Source organism: Ranitomeya imitator, chromosome 3 (assembly GCF_032444005.1).
Source record: "Ranitomeya imitator isolate aRanImi1 chromosome 3, aRanImi1.pri, whole genome shotgun sequence".
Taxonomy (NCBI): Eukaryota; Metazoa; Chordata; class Amphibia; order Anura; family Dendrobatidae; genus Ranitomeya; species Ranitomeya imitator.
Genome location: NC_091284.1, coordinates 27,594,899 through 27,614,032, shown reverse-complemented (window position 1 = coordinate 27,614,032; position 19,134 = coordinate 27,594,899). Strand labels below are relative to the sequence as shown.

At 44.8% G+C, this 19,134-nt stretch overlaps 1 protein-coding gene across 2 annotated transcripts in view; it reads right to left on the bottom strand.

Moving 5' to 3' along the window:
- The window catches only part of CD86 (CD86 molecule), a 54,849-nt gene that overhangs the window by 14,400 nt on the left and 21,315 nt on the right, over positions 1 to 19,134 (bottom strand). For both annotated transcript variants that reach the window (XM_069760629.1, XM_069760627.1), the window contains one exon: positions 2,777 to 3,136. In XM_069760629.1, coding sequence (XP_069616730.1) covers positions 2,777 to 3,136 — 360 coding nt within the window. The remainder of the gene's footprint in view (positions 1 to 2,776; positions 3,137 to 19,134) is intronic.

Here is a 19,134-nt window from a genome sequence, read left to right as displayed (position 1 = left end):
GAGACCAAAACATCCAACACCGCGGAGACACCATCACGTGTTTCTCAACGCAGTGATCCAGAACACTGCCCCCAAATATGCAAATGCAAATAGAGGAGCTGCGGAGACACCATCACGTGTTTCTCAATGCAGGCAGTGAATAGCCAGGCCTTTCACCGGGAAGGAACAACCAAGGGAAGGGCAGCATCTGAGGAGATTCTTCCGTCGGGCCACTCTGCCATAAAGGCCCAACTGGTGGAGGGCTGCAGTGATATTTGACTTTGTGGAACTTTCTCCCATCTCCCTACTGCATCTCTGGAGCTCAGCCACAGTGATCTTGGGGTTCTTCTTTACCTCTCTCGCCAAGGCTCTTCTCCCATGATTGCTCAGTTTGGCTGGACAGCCAGGTCTAGTAAGACTTCTGGTGGTCCAAACTTCTTCCATTTAAGGACTATGGAGGCCATTGTGCTCATAGGAAGCTTGAGCACTGCAGAAATTCTGTTGTAACCTTGGCCAGATCTGTGCCTTGCCACAATTCTGTCTCTGAGCTCCTTGGCCAGTTCCTTTGACCTCATGATTCTCATTTGGTCTCACATGCACTGTGAGCTGTGAGGTCTTATCTAGACAAGTGTGTGCCTTTCCAAATCAAGTCTTATCAAGTCTTATCAGCTTAATTAAACAGAGCTGGACTCCAATGAAAGAGTAGAACCATCTCAAAGAGGAACACAAGGAAATGGACAGCATGTGACTTAAATATGAGTGTCTGAGCAAAGGGTCTGAATACTTATGACCTTGTGATATTTCAGCTTTTCTTTTTTATTACATTTGAAAAAAATTCTACATTTCAGTTTTTTTCAGTCAAGATGGGGTGCAGAGTGTACATTAATGAGAAAAAAATTAACTTTTTTGAATTTACCAAATGGCTGCAATGGCACAAAGAGTGAAAAATGTACAGAGGTCTGAATACTAGGGGGGAGTGATTTTACGTTCGGAGACAATAAAGGAGATCTCACTACCAGGTAACACCAACACACAACACATTTCATACTCCAGTCCACCAGGGGGAGCTATGCTCCTATTTATTAGGACACTCTTCACAATTAGGTAAGACTGGTGGCCTGGATAGGAAGTGAGTGAGTTGCTGGCTGAGCTTCGGCTCAGGTAGTTGGTCCCTGACAGGGGTGGGATCCTGTCAGAGGCCTAGACAGAAGCACATGGAGCTACGCTTGCCCGACGTCTGGCAGCTTCCAGAAAGAGACACGAACAGAGAACTGTATTGTAGAAAGTGAGAAGAAGTCATAGCAAAAGGAGAGGAAACCAGAAGGAGTTCTGCCCGACACAGGCTGCCTCCTTCTGAGGCGCAGGATCCCGGTAGCCGGAACACCGAGGGAGCAACAGTTCTTTATGCCTTGCTCCAGAGAACGTCAGGACAGCTAATTCCACATTACCTGCCCTCCCTATACCGAGGAGGCAAGGTGGCACCCACGAGAAGCTAGGGCGGGATAGAGTTCCTGTAAAAAGCCTCATGCCATCGGTCATACGGGTTTGTCCTATCCATCTGGGGGACAGAGAGAGACACAACATCTAGAACATCTACAACAGTTGTGAGGACCTTATGAGAGGCTCAGCAGTAAGGTACTACAACACCCAGGTGCTAGAGGAAGACTACTGATTTCCACCTGGATAAGGGGACTCTGGATTTGCCTCCAAACAGGCCGGACTCTGCCTGCCCTGTGATCTGGTGCTCTGGACTGTGGATGCTGAAGCCTTCAGTGAAAGGTAAAGAGACTGCAACCTTGCGTCCTCGTTCTTCACTGCGCCTCACACCATCCACCGTCTACACTCTGGGAAGCCCTGGGGACACACTTCACCTGTGGGGAGGTATACCATCTAGCTGCCATAACATCACCCCAGTGGACCCCTAAGCAGCATCGGTCACCCTGACCGAATACCACAGGTGGCGTCACGAACATTTCCCCTTTAAAGACCTTTCCCTTATTTCAACGGACCTCCCAAAGGGCCACGAACCGGGTCAGCCACCGTGACATCCCCCTTGAGAACCGAATGACCCGGTCTTGAGTACCCCTAGCCCTTGGGGGCGCTCCATTTACAACCTGACAGATCTTCTATATACTACACCACATGGGACGCATCCTCTATATACTACACCACACGGGACGCATCCTCTATATACTACACCACACGGGACACATCCTCTATATACTACACCACATGGGACACATCCTCTATATACTACACCACACGGGACACATCCTCTATATACTACACCACACAGGACACATCCTCTATATACTGCACCACACGGGACACATCCTCTATATACTACACCACACGGGACACATCCTCTATATACTACACCACACGGGACACATCCTCTATATACTACACCACACGGGACACATCCTCTATATACTGCACCACACGGGACACATCCTCTATATACTACACCACACAGGACATATCCTCTATATCAGGGGTGTCAAACTGCATTCCTCGAGGGCCTCAGACCATGCGTGTTTTCAAGATTTCCTTTGCATTACACAAGGTGCTGGAATCATTCTGTGCAGGTGACTCAATTATCACCTGTGCAATACAAGGAAATCCTGAAAACATGACCTGTTTGCGGCCCTCGAGGAATGCAGTTTGACACCCCTGCTCTATATACTACACCACACAGGACATATCCTCTATATACTACACCACACAGGACAGTTGCTAGTTATACCTTAAGATGTAAGTTCCTTTAGCTTATTTTTTGTCCATTTTTATTTCTTACCTTGTACTTTATGCTCATATCCTTTTTCATGGACCATTTTCATTCCACTGACTCCATTTATATTACGAACTCGACAGTAGTAAATACCTTTATCTTCCATCGTGATATTATACATGCATAGGTCTCCATTTTGCATGAACTTCATGTTTCGGTTTTTGTAACTCTCTGTGACATGATCGTATTTCCTTTTTCCCCTGTATAACTCAGCCACTGTAACGGGGTCTGAGTCTTTTCTTAGTTGTTTTTCCCAGCTATATATGAGTTCTGAAGATGAAATATTCTGGTTATTTTTAAAGTCGCATTTGAATTCGGCCATCCCAGTCACATAGGCGTTCATTTCATCAATTGAGGTTACTTTATCTATAAGGACAAGACAGCACAAATTATAGTAACCTGTAATAAACTTATATATTTACATTTGTACAGCATCTGGAATAATTATTGAACACATCACCAATCTTCTAATTAAATATATTTCTAAAGGTGCTATTGACATGAAATTCTCACCAGATAACAACCTATCCAATCCACATAGGCAAAAAAATCTTTCATCGATTCCCATAAATTAAGTTATATTTAATAATGAGAATTGATACAGGGCAAAGTATTGAACACATGAAGAAAATGAGGTGCAAAAAGCTATAGAAAGTCCAGTCACCAGCTGGAATCTATCAGTTATTAGAAAGCAATCTTGTCATTAAGAGAAAAATATTATCAGCTGGTTCAACTGATGGACTAAAAAGGTTTATCATTACTAATGTGCCACACAAGAAACATCTCATGATGGCTAAAACCAGTGAGCTGTCTCAAGACCTTTGCAACCTTATTACTGACGGCATTAGTTACAGAAGAACTTCTAAACTACTGAAGGTTGTAGTGAGCACTGTTGGGGCCATAATTGGAAAGGACCACTTGTGCTTGTGAAGAGCTACAGAAAGACCTGAAATCAGCAGTGACAATTGTTTCAAAGAAAACTATAAGTAATGCACTCAACCTCCATGGTCTGTATGCATGCTCACCACGAAACCTCCATGTCCGGCATGCATGCTCACCACACAAAACATGTTCAAGTGTTTTTAAAGTTTTCTCAACAACATTTAAAGAAGCCTGTGAAATACTGGGACAGTATAGTCTGGTCAGATGAGACCAAAATTGAACTCTTTAGATTCCATAATACACAACATGTATGGATGTCAAAAGGCACTGCATATCACCCCCAAATCACTATACAAACAGTGAAGTTTGGAGATAAGAACATCAAGGTGTGGTGCTGTTTTCAGCACATGGCACTGGCAAATGTCATATTTAAGGAAGGATGAACGTACAAATATACCGAGACATTCTTGATAAATATCTGCTGCCATCTGCCAGGATGATGAAGATAAAACGAAGGTGGACATTTTAGCAAGACAAAAATCCCAAACACACAGCCAAGGAAACTCAATTGGCTTTAAAGAAAAAAAATAAATGCTGGAATAGCCCAACCAGTCACTAGACCTGAAGCCAATTGAAATTTTTTGTAAGGAACTAAACCTCAGAGTTCATAGGAGCCAACAGGACCTTCAGAATGTTAAGTGTGTTTGTGTGGAAGAATGGGACAAAATCGCACTTGAGCAATTCATGTGAGCAGTTTCTTTAGGCGTCTTGAAGCTTCATCACCAACAGAGGCATTTGCAGGGTTGGACTGGTCCACCGGTGAACCGGAGGATTCTATGGTGGGCCCAGGCACTGACATCTGCTGGCATACAGGGCCAGCAGCAGCGTAGGGTCCCCGCATGTAATAGCAGCACACCACGCAGCTGCTATGGGTATGAGTCATGCTAGCCCGCCCGGTGCCAGCAAAGCAGCAGCAGCGGGTGACAGGAGCCAGCTGCTGTGGCTAAAGACTGCGCCCATTGCTAAAAAGATGAATATTCACTGCTCTCCACGCCCATGGGACTGGAGAGCAGTGAATATTAATTTCACTTTAATAACGAGCAGCAAGACCAGCATCAGCACCCGGGCAAGTGCCATGGCCCTGATAACATCTCACATCTCAGCACTGAGATCTCATCTCCCAAAATCTTGGTGCCGAAATCTCCATCTGCGCATGCACCACCCCTGGCCGACAGCCATTTTCCCAGAGTCCAGTCCACCGCATATGAAACCAAGTAACTTCAGGGGTTCTGGGCTTTCACAAGATGTCAGCAAATCCCCCACAGCACCGAACACCCACAGCATTGAACACCCGCAGGACCGAACACCCACAGCGGAGCGCCACACCGCACATCCGAACACCCCCTCATCCCAGCCTGCGGCCTGCAGCAACGCTCCAGTCTTGCCTCCTCCAGTGTCTACCCTGGGACCCTGCTTCACCGCAGCCACCTCCCCCAGTAAGCAATAAGACACCAGGATTATAAGAAGCACCACCATTTTATTAAAAATAACTTTTTTTTTTCCTATTTTTCTCCTCACAATTTGGGGTGCGTCTTATAATCCGGTGCGTCTTATAAAGCGAAAAATACGGTACATGTTTTCTGATATTGGAAGGTTTATTGTGGTATACCTTGATGACATTTAAATTTTTCACCTGATCTGGATTCACGCTACAAGCACGCTGAATAGATTTGGAGCAGCTGTATATAATACGTGATGTTAGTGTTACCTCTAAGATCAAGATGCTGGAGTCCGTGGTGTAGAATTCTTCCCTGAAAATAGTAGCAGCCAGAGAAAAGAAAAATTCTTTTCTGGAGTGCGGTCCCGGCCGGTGACACACGCTCCCTGAGCCTGCTACCCGCCGGCGTGCAAGCGTGTAAGAGCTCGTGATTCAAGTCCATGGTAATGGAGTAGACCAGCAGGAACTCGTGTGACGTAGGTAGTCACGTGAACGGCAAAGGTAAGAGGCGTAGTCAGGACTGATTTCCTACGTGTTTCGGAGAACACGGTCTCCTTCGTCAGGGATGGTCCTCACAGGCTGATTGTACATCTGGCCAGACCTACAATCAGCCTGTGAGGACCATCCCTGACAAAGGAGGCCGTGTTCTCCGAAACTCGTAGGAAATTGATCATCATCAGCATCTTGATCTTAGAGGTAACACTAACATCACGTATTATATACAGCTGCTCCAAATCTATTCAGCGTGGGGGACTCTATGCATCAATCGTTCTAACTCCATATGCTTTGGAGCTAATCAACTTGACCATGTGGTTCATGGATTTTATAATAAATTTATTTTCTTCTACAAGGTATTTTTTGCACAAACTATGCAGTATATTAAAATATTTTGTTTGCTAAATTGAAAAAATGTACTTTTCTGTTCAGGAAATAACGTTCTTTGGGTTCATTGTATCAGCTGTAGGGTGTAAGATGTATCCTGGGAAAGTACAGGCTATTATTGATTGGGTTTAACCTCGTGACCTGATAGCTTGACAATGATTTTTAGGATTCGCTAATTACTATAGAAAATTTCTTTGGGGTTTTTCTCAGATTGTTAAACCCTTAAATGACCTCACATGTAAGGGGGCGGATCTTAAGGTTTGGTCACTGGATGCTGTAGACTCCTTTGATAAATTAAAGGTGTGCTTCAAGTCCACTCCCGTTTTGATTTAACCAGATCTTCAGAAACCATTCATCGTAGAGGTGGATACCTCAGAGGTTGGGGTAGGGGCTGTTTTGTGTCAAGATTCCAAAACACTGACTAACTTAAGACTATGTGCATTGTTCTCTAGGAAATGTTCGAAATTATGATGTTGGAAACTGAGAACTGCTCGTTATCAGGTTAGCTTTTGAAGAATGGAGATATTTTTTTCGATGGAGCTTGTTATGAATAGGTAATTCAGAACCACTATGGACCTTGAAGTTCAGAGCACACAAAGTGATCTGACAATAACCAAAAATGTAAGACGAGCTCTGAGACGTGGAAACTCTGCAGACCGCAATCCCTAAACCTATCAAACCACACTAGAGGTAGCCGTGGATTGCGCCTAACATTCCCTATGCAACTCGGCACAGCCTGAGAAACTAGCTAGCCCTGAAGATAGAAAAATAAGCCTACCTTGCCTCAGAGAAATTCCCCAAAGGAAAAGGCAGCCCCCCCACATATAATGACTGTGAGTAAAGATGAAAATACAAACATAGAGATGAAATAGATTTAGCAAAGTGAGGCCCGACTTACTGAATAGACCGAGGATAGGAAAGATAGCTTTGCGGTCAACACAAAAACCTACAAACAACCACGCAGAGGGGCAAAAAGACCCTCCGCACCGACTAACGGTGCGGAGGTGTTCCCTCTGCGTCTCAGAGCTACCAGCAAGCCAGAAAAACCAATAAAGCAGGCTGGACAGAAAATATAGCAACAAAAGGTAACACAAGCAGACTTAGCTTATGCTGAGCAGACAGGCCACAGGAACGATCCAGGAGGAAGCAAGACCAACACTAGAACATTGACTGGAGGCCAGGAACAAAGAACCAGGTGGAGTTAAGTAGAGCAGCACCTAACGACTTAACCTCATCACCTGAGGAAGGAAACTCAGAAGCCGCAGTACCACTCACATCCACCAACGGAAGCCCATAGACAGAATCAGCCGAAGTACCACTTGTGACCACAGGAGGGAGCTTGACCACAGAATTCACAACAGGAGCTATTCATCCCGTTACTATGGTGACAGATCATAAAAATTTAACTTATATTGAATCTGCTACAAGTTTAACCCCTAGACAGGCCAGATAGTCCTTATTTTTTTCTACATTCACTTTTTCCATCACGTTCAGACCAGGGTCTAAGAATGTTAGGGCTGTGTCACGAGTGTGTCACGTCCTCCTGGGAGATCTGGGGTTAGAAAATCAATATGTATTTTGAATTACAGGACATCAACTTAGCCTGTGTGCTTCGTGTCCCATATTAAGTGGATTTCATTTCCTTTGGTGCTGTTGAGGTTAACGACCCTTTCTATGCTGCTCCTTCTCTAAGCTGCTCCTGATCTGGTCATTTCCTCTCTCTTTAAAAACTGGCTTTCTCTTCCTCTCCAGTGAAAGTTCTACTTCCTGTTTCCCTGGAGTTGCTATGCTGAGTTGGAGATCGTTTGTTGCTGCTGGAGATTGTTGCGTGCTGTTTTTGGGTGTATACTTTTATCACTGTCCTATTCCTATTTGGTTTGTACATTCCTCCCCTACCCTATATACCTCTCTGCCTTTGGTGAGTGTTTTTGTATGCAAGTGGATATTCTGTTATCCCTGTTTGTCTTATGTGTTGATGCATTTCTGTCCCAGGCCTCCTGGGGTAGGGGGTGGGGAGACCTTAAGATGTAACAGGAGCACAGTAAGGCAGGAGGCCCAAACCTCCTCACCTTCACAGGTACATTTAGGAACAGGAATAGTTAGGGCCCCAGCCCGAGGGAGAGTGAAAGGCCCATTTACCTATCTCAAATACAGTCAGCTCGTGACATTTTCACTGGCCCCACATTTTTGGATCTTGATTTGGATCCTGTCACTGACCTTGTGAGACAGCTGCAGGGTCTGTCACTTTTCAACAGACAGATGAGTGGCTCTCCAGAATGGGTTTTCTAGGGGTCGGCCTAAGTTTGTCGCATTTCGTAAAGCCTGTAAGCTCTATTTCGGGCTTTGCCCATGGTCATCTGGGAGTGAGGTATAGTGGGTGAGGATTGTTGTCTCCCTCCTTCAAGGACAGCCTCAATCCTGAGCCTTTTCACTCCCATCCGACTCATTGTCACTTCAGTTGGTGGATGGAATTTTCATGGTTCTTGGCCTCATTTATGATGAACCGTACCAGGAATATATAAACTACATAAGATCCAGCAGGGAGGCCGACAGAGTAATTTTGTTGAGTTCTGTAGATGGACCACTGACACCCAGTGGAATGGTCCTGCCATGGCTTTTGCCATACGTATAGATAGATGTCTCAGGAATTGACCTGTAGTGACCTCACCCCCTGTGGTACTTCCTAAAACTGAAGTTCTCCCTGTGTGCTCTTAAGAACCTATGCAGATAGGACGGCCTTCCCCTCATTTTGGGTCTCTTGAGGCTCGCCGCAAAATGGGGGGATGCTTTTTGTGGCAAAAAGGGTCATTTAATTGGAGTTGGTCCATCTGCACCTAAACACTAGGGATGAGCAAGTATTAAAATGCTCGGGTGCCCCTTTCTCAAACCAAGCAATTCCTAATACTCGCATGCTCGTTTTGAGTAGCAAATATAATAGGAGTCAATGGGAAAGTCAAGTTTTTATCGGCAGGCCCTACAGAAAGTTATGGGGGGGCAGAAAAAAATGTTCAAATGCATTGGGAAAAGTGCTGAATGGAAGGAGAACAGCATGGGGGAAGACCCTTGAAAGCATCTCTGTCTCCCAGATCTCTGCCGAGAACAATGGGGTCCCACTTTTACTCCACTTTAAGGACTTACAATAAAACATTCCAAACCGATGAGAAATGTTATGAAACATTTTTTCCTGTGTAATGACTTTTTTATAAGGCAAAATATATAAAGGAGTTTACAATATATATAATTTAAGTAAACCAAAAAGATTTTTTTCATTGACAAATAGGACATTTCAGTGTAATTTTTCAAGAAAGCAAGAACTGCCAAAATAAAAGACTCATAAATACCCTGTATTAGGCATAATGGCGGGCCTCATACACGTTCTGTTCAAATTGCCATGTAGTGGTCTCCTAGACTCGTAAAGGCTATGCACTTTTGAGGGTTAAGGAAATGTCCTCCAGACCACATGATAGTCTATGGATTAGCAATATAATACTGATAAGGGTATGTGCACACTTTGAGTCATAATGCTGCACCATTTCTGCATCTCTTGGCACATTTTTTATGCTTTTTTTGGTGTGTTCTCTCCCTGAGTTTTTGATTGATTTGAGTGAAGTGAATGGTGAAAAACGCAGGGCTAAAATGTACAAAGAATTGACATGCTGCAGGTTATTTTCAACAGCAAATCTGCAAATCAAAAATGATCAACGTGTGCATGACACATCAGGTTTCTCATTTACTTTGCTGGCATTGGGTTTTGCTTTAGATTTAGTTACAAATCACAAAAGAAAACACACCAAATATGCAACTTGTGCACACAGCTTAAATTTTTTAACATGTTTTTTGAGGGTTATATGACACCGATAAATTTTTAACAACTTTTTGAGGCTTTTATAGAAACAAAATGTTGTACTGTTATGATCAGGCGGCCTTGGAGCAGAATGAAAAACCCTTCGCTGGAGTAGTGGTAACTATACAGACCGCAAACCCTGATCTTATCACAGACACTAGAAGTAGCCGTGGGGTGTGCCTAACCAGACCTAGACACCTCGACACAGCCGGAGGACTAAATATCCCTAAAGATGGAAAATAGGAAAACTGACTTGCCTTAGAGTAGACCCCCAAAGGATAGGCAGCCCCCCACAAATAATGACTGTGAGTAGGAGAGGAAAAGACACACGCAGGCAGAAAACAGGATTAGCAAAGGAGGCCACTTCTACCTAGATAGGAAAGTACAGTACAGGATACTAAGTGGTCAGCACAAAAAACTACAAAATATCCACAGCAGAAAACTACAAAAACTCCACCACCTAACTAAAGATGTGGAGAGTATATCTGCGACTCCAGCGAATCCAACCAGACTGAGAAAACAACAGGACAGTCTAAGTTGGAACAAAATAGAAACTATGAACAGCACAGAAAATAGACACACAGCCTGTGAGCCTAAGAAAATAAAGCAGACACTTATCTTTTGCTGAAATGGCAGCAAGCAGGAGAGGCCAGGCAGAGAACCAATACTTCCAATAGAACATTGACAACTGGCAAGGACTAAAGAGTCCTGCAAAGCTAAATACCCCAGTCAGAATTGCAATTAGCAGAAACACCTGTCCAGGACTGCCGCCCAGGCACAACTGCACTACCATCAACAACCACCGGAGGGAGCCCAAGAGCAGAATTCCCAACAGGGTCCTGTCTGGCTCCCATTTCCTTTCCCCCTGCAACACTCGATGTAGCCTCGGCAGTTCCGAACCCGGTGTCACATAGGTACCCACAGCCTGGTCTCCTTCCTTACAACTTCATCATCCACCACCTTGTCTTCCACAACCGCACCCTGATCCTCCTGCAGGAGCATGCAGGTTGATAGGCCACAATCAAAAAATAATATTGTAAAGAGCTCCACAGAGTGTCCTAGTGTGGGATCACTAGTCTTCCAGGACTCAATATGGCGGGAGGAAGGAGGATCAGGGTGAGGATTAAGTGATCAAGACTTTAGGCTGGTTAGACTGGACTGTGTGTATATCTGTGTGGTTTTACAGACCACAGAAATGTTCAAAGACCATCTAACACTGTATATCTAAGAAATGGAAGCATGCAACATTTTAAAAAGCTTTTAAGCAGTTTTACAGCTCACATATGCAAATTGCCTCTTCAGAGAGAAAGAGGACTTGAACTCCATAGCGCCAGAGCCAGCCTCCTTACCTTTGACATGCCAGAGCTGGTATTTCACGCTCCACAATGAGTAACGTTACCCCTTAGACCTCTGTCCAGAGCCTCTCGTCTAGCCAAATCAGTTCTCATACTTTGCACTGACGATGGACAATAGCCCGAAACACCGTGTTTGTAAATTGAGATTCTGATTTGGCTTTTATCCTAAGTCATATTGCAAGGCTCGTTAAAGAGTTGGTTGTGACTTGTAGGATCGCTGCTTTGAACAGGTAGCACTATAGAGTTCAAGTTCTCTTTTTCTCTGAAAAAGCAATTTGCATATTAAATTTCCCATATGAGCATTGCATGGCGAATAAGCCTCTTTACCTTGACATGCCAGAGCTGGTATGTCACTTTTCACAAGAAGAAACATTACCCCTTAGACTTACAGATCACAGAAATTTACTCCACACAATGAAATAGTGTATGGATGACAAGTGTAGGCCAAGAAACTGTTTCAATGATTTTTGGGTGTGTTGTATAACACAAACAAGAACCTCAAAGCATGTAATACTAGATGGATCAAAATATATTGAATTTTTTCAGCCCCCACAAAAAATGCAGCTATATATTTGGCAAAAGACTGCACAAGCCTAATCCCTATATACAGTCAGGATTCTGTCACTGTCCCTGCTCCTGCGACTTTCTTTCTTTCTAGGCTAAATGCAAATTGTATGTGACAAACAATTATCACTTAGAAGGGCTATTAGTATGATGGCTGTTATGACTTGGTGGTTAGGACAATAATGGACCTGATGGTTAAGAGCACACAAAATGACCTGATAGTTATCAGTAATATAGGACGAGCTCTGAGACGTGGGAACTCTGCTGACCGCAATTCCTAAACCTATCACACACACTAGAAGCAGCCGTGGATTGCTCCTAACGCTCCCTATGCAACTCGGCACAGCCTAAGAAACTAGCTAGCCCTGAAGATAGAAATAAAAGCCTACCTTGCCTCAGAGAAATTCCCCAAAGGAAAAGGCAGCCCCCCACATATAATGACTGTGAGTAAAGATGAAAATTACAAACACAGAGATGTAATAGATTTAGCAAACTGAGGCCCGACTTACTGAACAGACTGAGGATAGGAAAGGTCACTTTGCGGTCAGCACAAAAATACTACAAAAGACCACGCAGAGGACGCAAAAAGACCCTCCACACCGACTCACGGTGCGCAGGTGCTCCCTCTGCGTCCCAGAGCTTCCAGCAAGCAAGAAACAATCAAAAATAGCAAGCTGGAGAGAAAAATAGCAAAATAAACAAACACAAGCAAAAACTTAGCTTATGCAGGGAAGACAGGTCACAAGAACGATCCAGGAGTGAACAAGAACAATACTGAAACATTAACTGGTGGCATGGAGCAAAGATCTAGGTGGAGTTAAATAGAGCAGCAGCTAACGAAATAACCTCGTCACCTGTGGAAGGAACCTCAGAAGCCGCAGCCCCACTCACATCCACCAGAGGAAGCCCATTGACAGAACCAGCCGAAGTTCCATTCATGACCACAGGAGGGCGCTCGACAACAGAATTCACAACAGTACCCCCCACCCTTGAGGAGGGGTCACCGAACCCTCACCAGAGCCCCCAGGCCGACCAGGACGAGCCAAATGAAAGGCACGAACCAGATCGGCAGCATGAACATCGGAGGCAAAAACCCAGGAATTATCTTCCTGACCATAACCCTTCCACTTGACCAGGTACTGGAGTTTCCGTCTCGAAACACGAGAATCCAAAATCTTTTCCACCACATACTCCACTGATATCCTTTGCCTGATATTGCCATCTCCGTGTGCGGTTCCACCATTACTCCAAAGCAACATGCCCGCTGCCTTGGGGTCATCCTTGATTCTGACCTTTCATTCACCCCCTACATCCGATCACTGGCTCGCTCTTCTTACCTGCATCTCAAAAACATTTCTAGAATTCGCCCTTTTCTTAATTTCGACTCTGCAAAAACTCTGACTGTTTCACTTATTCATTCTCGTCTGGACTATTGTAACTCTCTACTAATCGGTCTCCCTCTTGCAAAACTCTCCCCGCTCCAATCTGTCCTGAATGCTGCAGCCAGGATCATATTCCTCACCAACCGTTACACCGATGCCTCTACCCTGTGCCAGTCATTACACTGGCTACCCATCCACTCCAGAATCCAGTACAAAACTACTACCCTCATCCACAAAGCACTCCATGGCTCAGCACCACCCTACATCTCCTCCCTGGTATCAGTCTACCACCCTACCCGTGCCCTCCGCTCCGCTAATGACCTCAGGTTAGCATCCTCAATAATCAGAACCTCCCACTCCCGTCTCCAAGACTTTACACGTGCTGTGCCGATTCTGTGGAATGCACTACCTAGGTTAATACGATTAATCCCCAATCCCCACAGTTTTAAGCGTGCCCTAAAAACTCATTTGTTCAGACTGGCCTACCGCCTCAATGCATTAACCTAACGATCCCTGTGTGGCCTATTTATAATAAAAAATAAATAAATAAAAAAAAAAAGGTTCCTCGCATCATGTTCTCATACACTTTATGCAGTATTAGCCCTCTGTGTCTGTACTGCTACATACTTAGGCAGGTAACTGGTTCATGCAGCTTTACATGAACACCTGAGCCTTACACTATAGCTGGTCCGAATAACTAAAGCAATTGTTACCATCCTCCTCTCGTGTCTCCCCTTTTCCCCATAGTTTGTAAGCTTGCGAGCAGGGCCCTCACTCCTCCTGGTATCTGTTTTGAACTGTATTTCTGTTATGCTGTAATGTTTATTGTCTGTACAAGTCCCCTCTATAATTTGTAAAGCGCTGCGGAATATGTTGGCGCTATATAAATAAAATTATTATTATTATTATTTATTACTCCAACTCCCCCTCAACCAACACCGGAGCAGGAGGATCAACGGATGGAACCACAGGCGCCACGTATCTCCGCAACAATGACCTATGGAATACTTTATGGATGGCAAAAGAAGCTGGGAGGGCCAAACGAAATGACACAGGATTGAGAACCTCAGAAATCTTATACGGACCAATGAAACGAGGCTTAAACTTAGGAGAGGATACCTTCATAGGAACATAACGAGACGACAACCAAACCAAATCCCCAACACGAAGTCGGGGACCCACACAGCACCGGCGGTTAGCGAAACGTTGAGCCTTCTGGGACAATGTCAAATTATCCACCACATGAGTCCAAATCTGCTGCAACCTGTCCACCACCGTATCCACACCAGGACAGTCCGAAGGCTCAACCTGCCCTGAAGAGAAACGTGGATGGAAACCAGAATTGCAGAAAAACGGCGAAACCAAAGTAGCCGAGCTGGCCCGATTATTAAGGGCGAACTCAGCCAAAGGCAAAAAGGACACCCAATCATCCTGATCAGCAGAAACAAAGCATCTCAGATATGTTTCCAAGGTCTGATTAGTTCGTTCGGTTTGGCCATTTGTCTGAGGATGGAAAGCCGAGGAAAAAGACAAATCAATGCCCATCCTGGCACAAAAGGCACACCAAAACCTCGAAACAAACTGGGAACCTCTGTCAGAAACGATATTCTCTGGAATGCCATGTAAACGAACCACATGCTGGAAAAACAATGGCACCAAATCAGAGGAGGAAGGCAATTTAGACAAGGGTACCAAATGGACCATCTTAGAGAAGTGATCACAAACCACCCAAATGACCGACATCTTTTGAGAAACAGGGAGATCCGAAATAAAATCCATAGAGATATGCGTCCAGGACCTCTTCGGGACCGGCAAGGGCAAAAGCAACCCACTGGCACGAGAACAGCAGGGCTTAGCCCGAGCATAAGTCCCACAGGACTGCACAAAAGAACGCACATCCCGTGACAAGGAAGGCCACCAAAAGGATCTGGCCACCAAATCTCTGGTACCAAAGATTCCAGGATGACCAGCCAGCACCGAACAATGAACCTCAGAGATAACTCTACTAGTCCATTTATCAGGGACAAACAGTTTCTCCGCTGGGCAACGGTCAGGTCTATCAGCCTGAAATTTTTGCAACACCCGCCGCAAATCAGGGGAGATGGCCACCAGTACTGTTATGACTTGGTGGTTAGGACAATAATGGACCTGATGGTTAAGAGCACACAAAATGACCTGATAGTTATCAGTAATATAGGACGAGCTTTGAGACGTGGGAACTCTGCTGACCGCAATTCCTAAACCTATCACACACACTAGAAGCAGCCGTGGATTGCCCCTAACGCTCCCTATGCAACTCGGCACAGCCTAAGAAACTAGCTAGCCCTGAAGATAGAAATAAAAGCCTACCTTGCCTCAGAGAAATTTCCCAAAGGAAAAGGCAGCCCCCCACATATAATGACTGTGAGTAAAGATGAAAATTACAAACACAGAGATGAAATAGATTTAGCAAAGTGAGGCCCGACTTACTGAACAGACTGAGGATAGGAAAGGTCACTTTGCGGTCAGCACAAAAATACTCCAAAAGACCACGCAGAGGACGCAAAAAGACCCTCCGCACCGACTCACGGTGCGGAGGTGCTCCCTCTGCGTCCCAGAGCTTCCAGCAAGCAAGAAACAATCAAAAATAGCAAGCTGGACAGAAAAATAGCAAAATAAACAAACACAAGCAAAAACTTAGCTTATGCAGGGAAGACAGGTCACAAGAACGATCCAGGAGTGAACAAGACCAATACTGAAACATTGACTGGTGGCATGGAGCAAAGATCTAGGTGGAGTTAAATAGAGCAGCAGCTAACGAAATAACCTCGTCACCTGTGGAAGGAACCTCAGAAGCCGCAGCCCCACTCACATCCACCAGAGGAAGCCCATTGACAGAACCAGCCGAAGTTCCATTCATGACCACAGGAGGGAGCTTGACAACAGAATTCACAACAGATGGCTTAGCTTCAGCACAGGTATCAACATTACAGGCCTCTGATTTGTTATACTATGCACACACAGGCCTGGACAATCACTCTCTCCCTTTAACCCCTTAAGCCCCGAGGGTGGTTTGCATGTTAATGACCGGGCCAATTTTTACAATTCTGACCACTGTCCCTTTATGAGGTTATAACTCTGGAACGCTTCAACGGATCTTGGCAATTCTGACACTGTTTTCTCGTGACATATTGTACTTCATGACAGTGGTAAAATTTCTTCGATATAACTTGCATTTATATGTGAAAAAAATGGAAATTTGGCAAAATTTTGGAAATTTCGCAATTTTCCAACTTTGAATTTTCATGCCCTTAAAATCACAGAGATATGTCACACAAAATACTTAATAAGTAACATTTCCCACATGTCTACTTTACATCCGCACAATTTTGGAAGCAAAATTTTTTTTGTTAGGGAGTTATAAGGGTTAAAAGTTGACCAGCAATTTCTCATTTTTACAACACCATTTTTTTTTAGGGACCACATCACATTTGAAGTCATTTTGAGGGGTCTATATGATAGAAAATAACTAAGTGTGACACCATTCTAAAAACTGCACCCCTCAAGGTGCTAAAAACCACATTCAAGAAGTTTATTAACCCTTCAGGTGTTTCACAGGAATTTTTGGAATGTTTAAAAAAATGAACATTTAACTTTTTTCACAACAAATTTACTTCAGCTCCAATTTGTTTTATTTTACCAAGGGTAACAGGAGAAAATGGACCCCAAAAGTTGTTGTACAATTTGTCCTGAGTACGGAGATACCCCACATGTGGAGGTAAACCACTGTTTGGGTGCATGGCAGAGCTCGGAAGGGAAGGAGCGCCGTTTTCAATGCAAAATTGACTGGAATTGAGATGGGATGCCATGTTGCGTTTGGAGAGCCACTGATGTGCCTAAACATTGAAACCCCCCACAAGTGACACCATTTCGGAAAGTAGACCCCCTAAGGAACTTATCTAGATGTGTAGTGAGCACTTTTATCCACCAAGTGCTTCACAGAAGTTTATAATGCAGAGCCGTAAAAATAAAAAATCATATTTTTTCACAAAAATGACCTTTTTGCCCCAATTTTTTATTTTACCAAGGGTAAAAGAAGAAATTTGACCCTATAAGTTGTTGTGCAATTTGTCCTGAGTACGCCAATACCCCATATGTGGGGGTAAACCACTGTTTGGGCGCATGGCAGAGCTCGGAAGTGAAGGAGCACCATTTGACTTTTCAATGCAAAATTGACAGGAATTGAGATGGGACACCATGTCGCGTTTGGAGAGCCACTGATGTGCCTAAACATTGAAACCCCCCACAAGTGACACCATTTTGGAAAGTAGACCTCCTAAGGAACTTATCTAGATGTGTTGTGAGAGCTTTGAACCCCCTGTTAGGTGTCGAGTTCCCGCTTCTGCACAAGGGGAATCTCGAGCCATCTCCGCTGCGGTCTCCCATTCTTCTCCAGCCGCAGTGGAGTCTGCTCAGCGGAGACGTCGGTCTCAGCGTCTTGCTCAATCTCACTCTGTACAAAGAGTTACTGCTGCTTTTCCTGCTTCTGCCATTGAAGTCAGTGTTGGGCAGCGGCGAGCAGATGCTTTTGGGGCTAAGTCCTGCTTTTCTCTTTCTGAGCATGCCCAGGGCAAGATCTCCCATTGGAGATCGAGGGTCACATGCTCAGGTACTGCAGCACATCCCATTGGTCCTCCAGGAAGGTCCTGAAAGGGCAAAACTTTGGTAGCAGCTTCCCATTGGTCCTTTATTGGAAGGTCCTGAACTTGCTGCAACTATATAAGCTGCGCATGACCGCACGGCCATGCGCTAGTATAGACTTGATAATGTGTGTGTGTTGATGGATGTATGTCGATGGATGAAAGCTCCTAAATCATTCCCATTCCTAGTGTTGTTGACCGGTCGCGAATGAAGGATTGCTATCTAGCGCCCGACTTAGCCATCAGCACGTAAACACACAATACAGCGTCTTATTGCTGTGACCGCCAGTGCGGCGCCGTGTGCTTTCACAGCGCTTTCCTGACCCAAGCCTGGGTGGTTACTGGCGTTCGCCAGTGCGGCACTGCATGCACTCTCATGCTTCTATTGCTGTCACTCTGACACCCCAATAGCGGTGTCGAGCGCATGAGGTCTATGTACTCAAATCCTGTGTCTTGGGATTGAGTTCTGAGACTCCTTGCTTGCGCTCTTGGTGCGGTACCGCGGCCCTGTGACGCAACAGGATTCGCTTCCTTCACACAGGGTGAGGTTAGCCCGTGTGTGTGTATTCACTTTGTACCGCCATAGAGTCCGTCATTACTTGGCAGCAGGTTCCATCTCTGCACGGTGGACCCCGGGCTGCGAACGCACCATACTCTATCTGTCTTATTATTTGGTGCGTTCCGCTAGCCCTAACACCCCCAAGTGTTTCAGTACAGTTTATAACGCAGAGCCGTGAAAATAAAAAATCATTTTTTTTCCATAAAAATTATTTTTTAGCCCTCGGTTTTGTATTTTCCCAAGGGTAACAGGAGAAATTGGACCCCAAAAGTTGTTGTCCAATGTGTCCTGAGTACGCTACTACCCCATATGTTGGGGTAAACCCCTGTTTAAGCGCACGGGAGAGCTCGGAAAGGAAGGAGCACTGTTTTACTTTTTCAACGCAGAATTGGCTGGAATTGAGATCGGACGCCATGTCGTGTTTGGAGAGCCCCCAATTATAACTGAAAACCTAATCCAAACACACCCCTAACCCTAATCCCAATGGTAACCCTAACCACACCTCTAACTCTGACACACCCCTAACCCTAATCCCGTAAATGTAATCCAAACACTAACTCTAACTTTAGCTCCAACCCTAACTGTAGCCCTAACCCTAACCCTAGCCCTAACCCAAGCTCTAACCCTAACCCTAGCCCTAACCCTAATGGGAAAATGGAAATAAATACATTTTTTTAAATTTTATTATTTTTCCCTAACTAAGGGGGTGATAAAGGGGG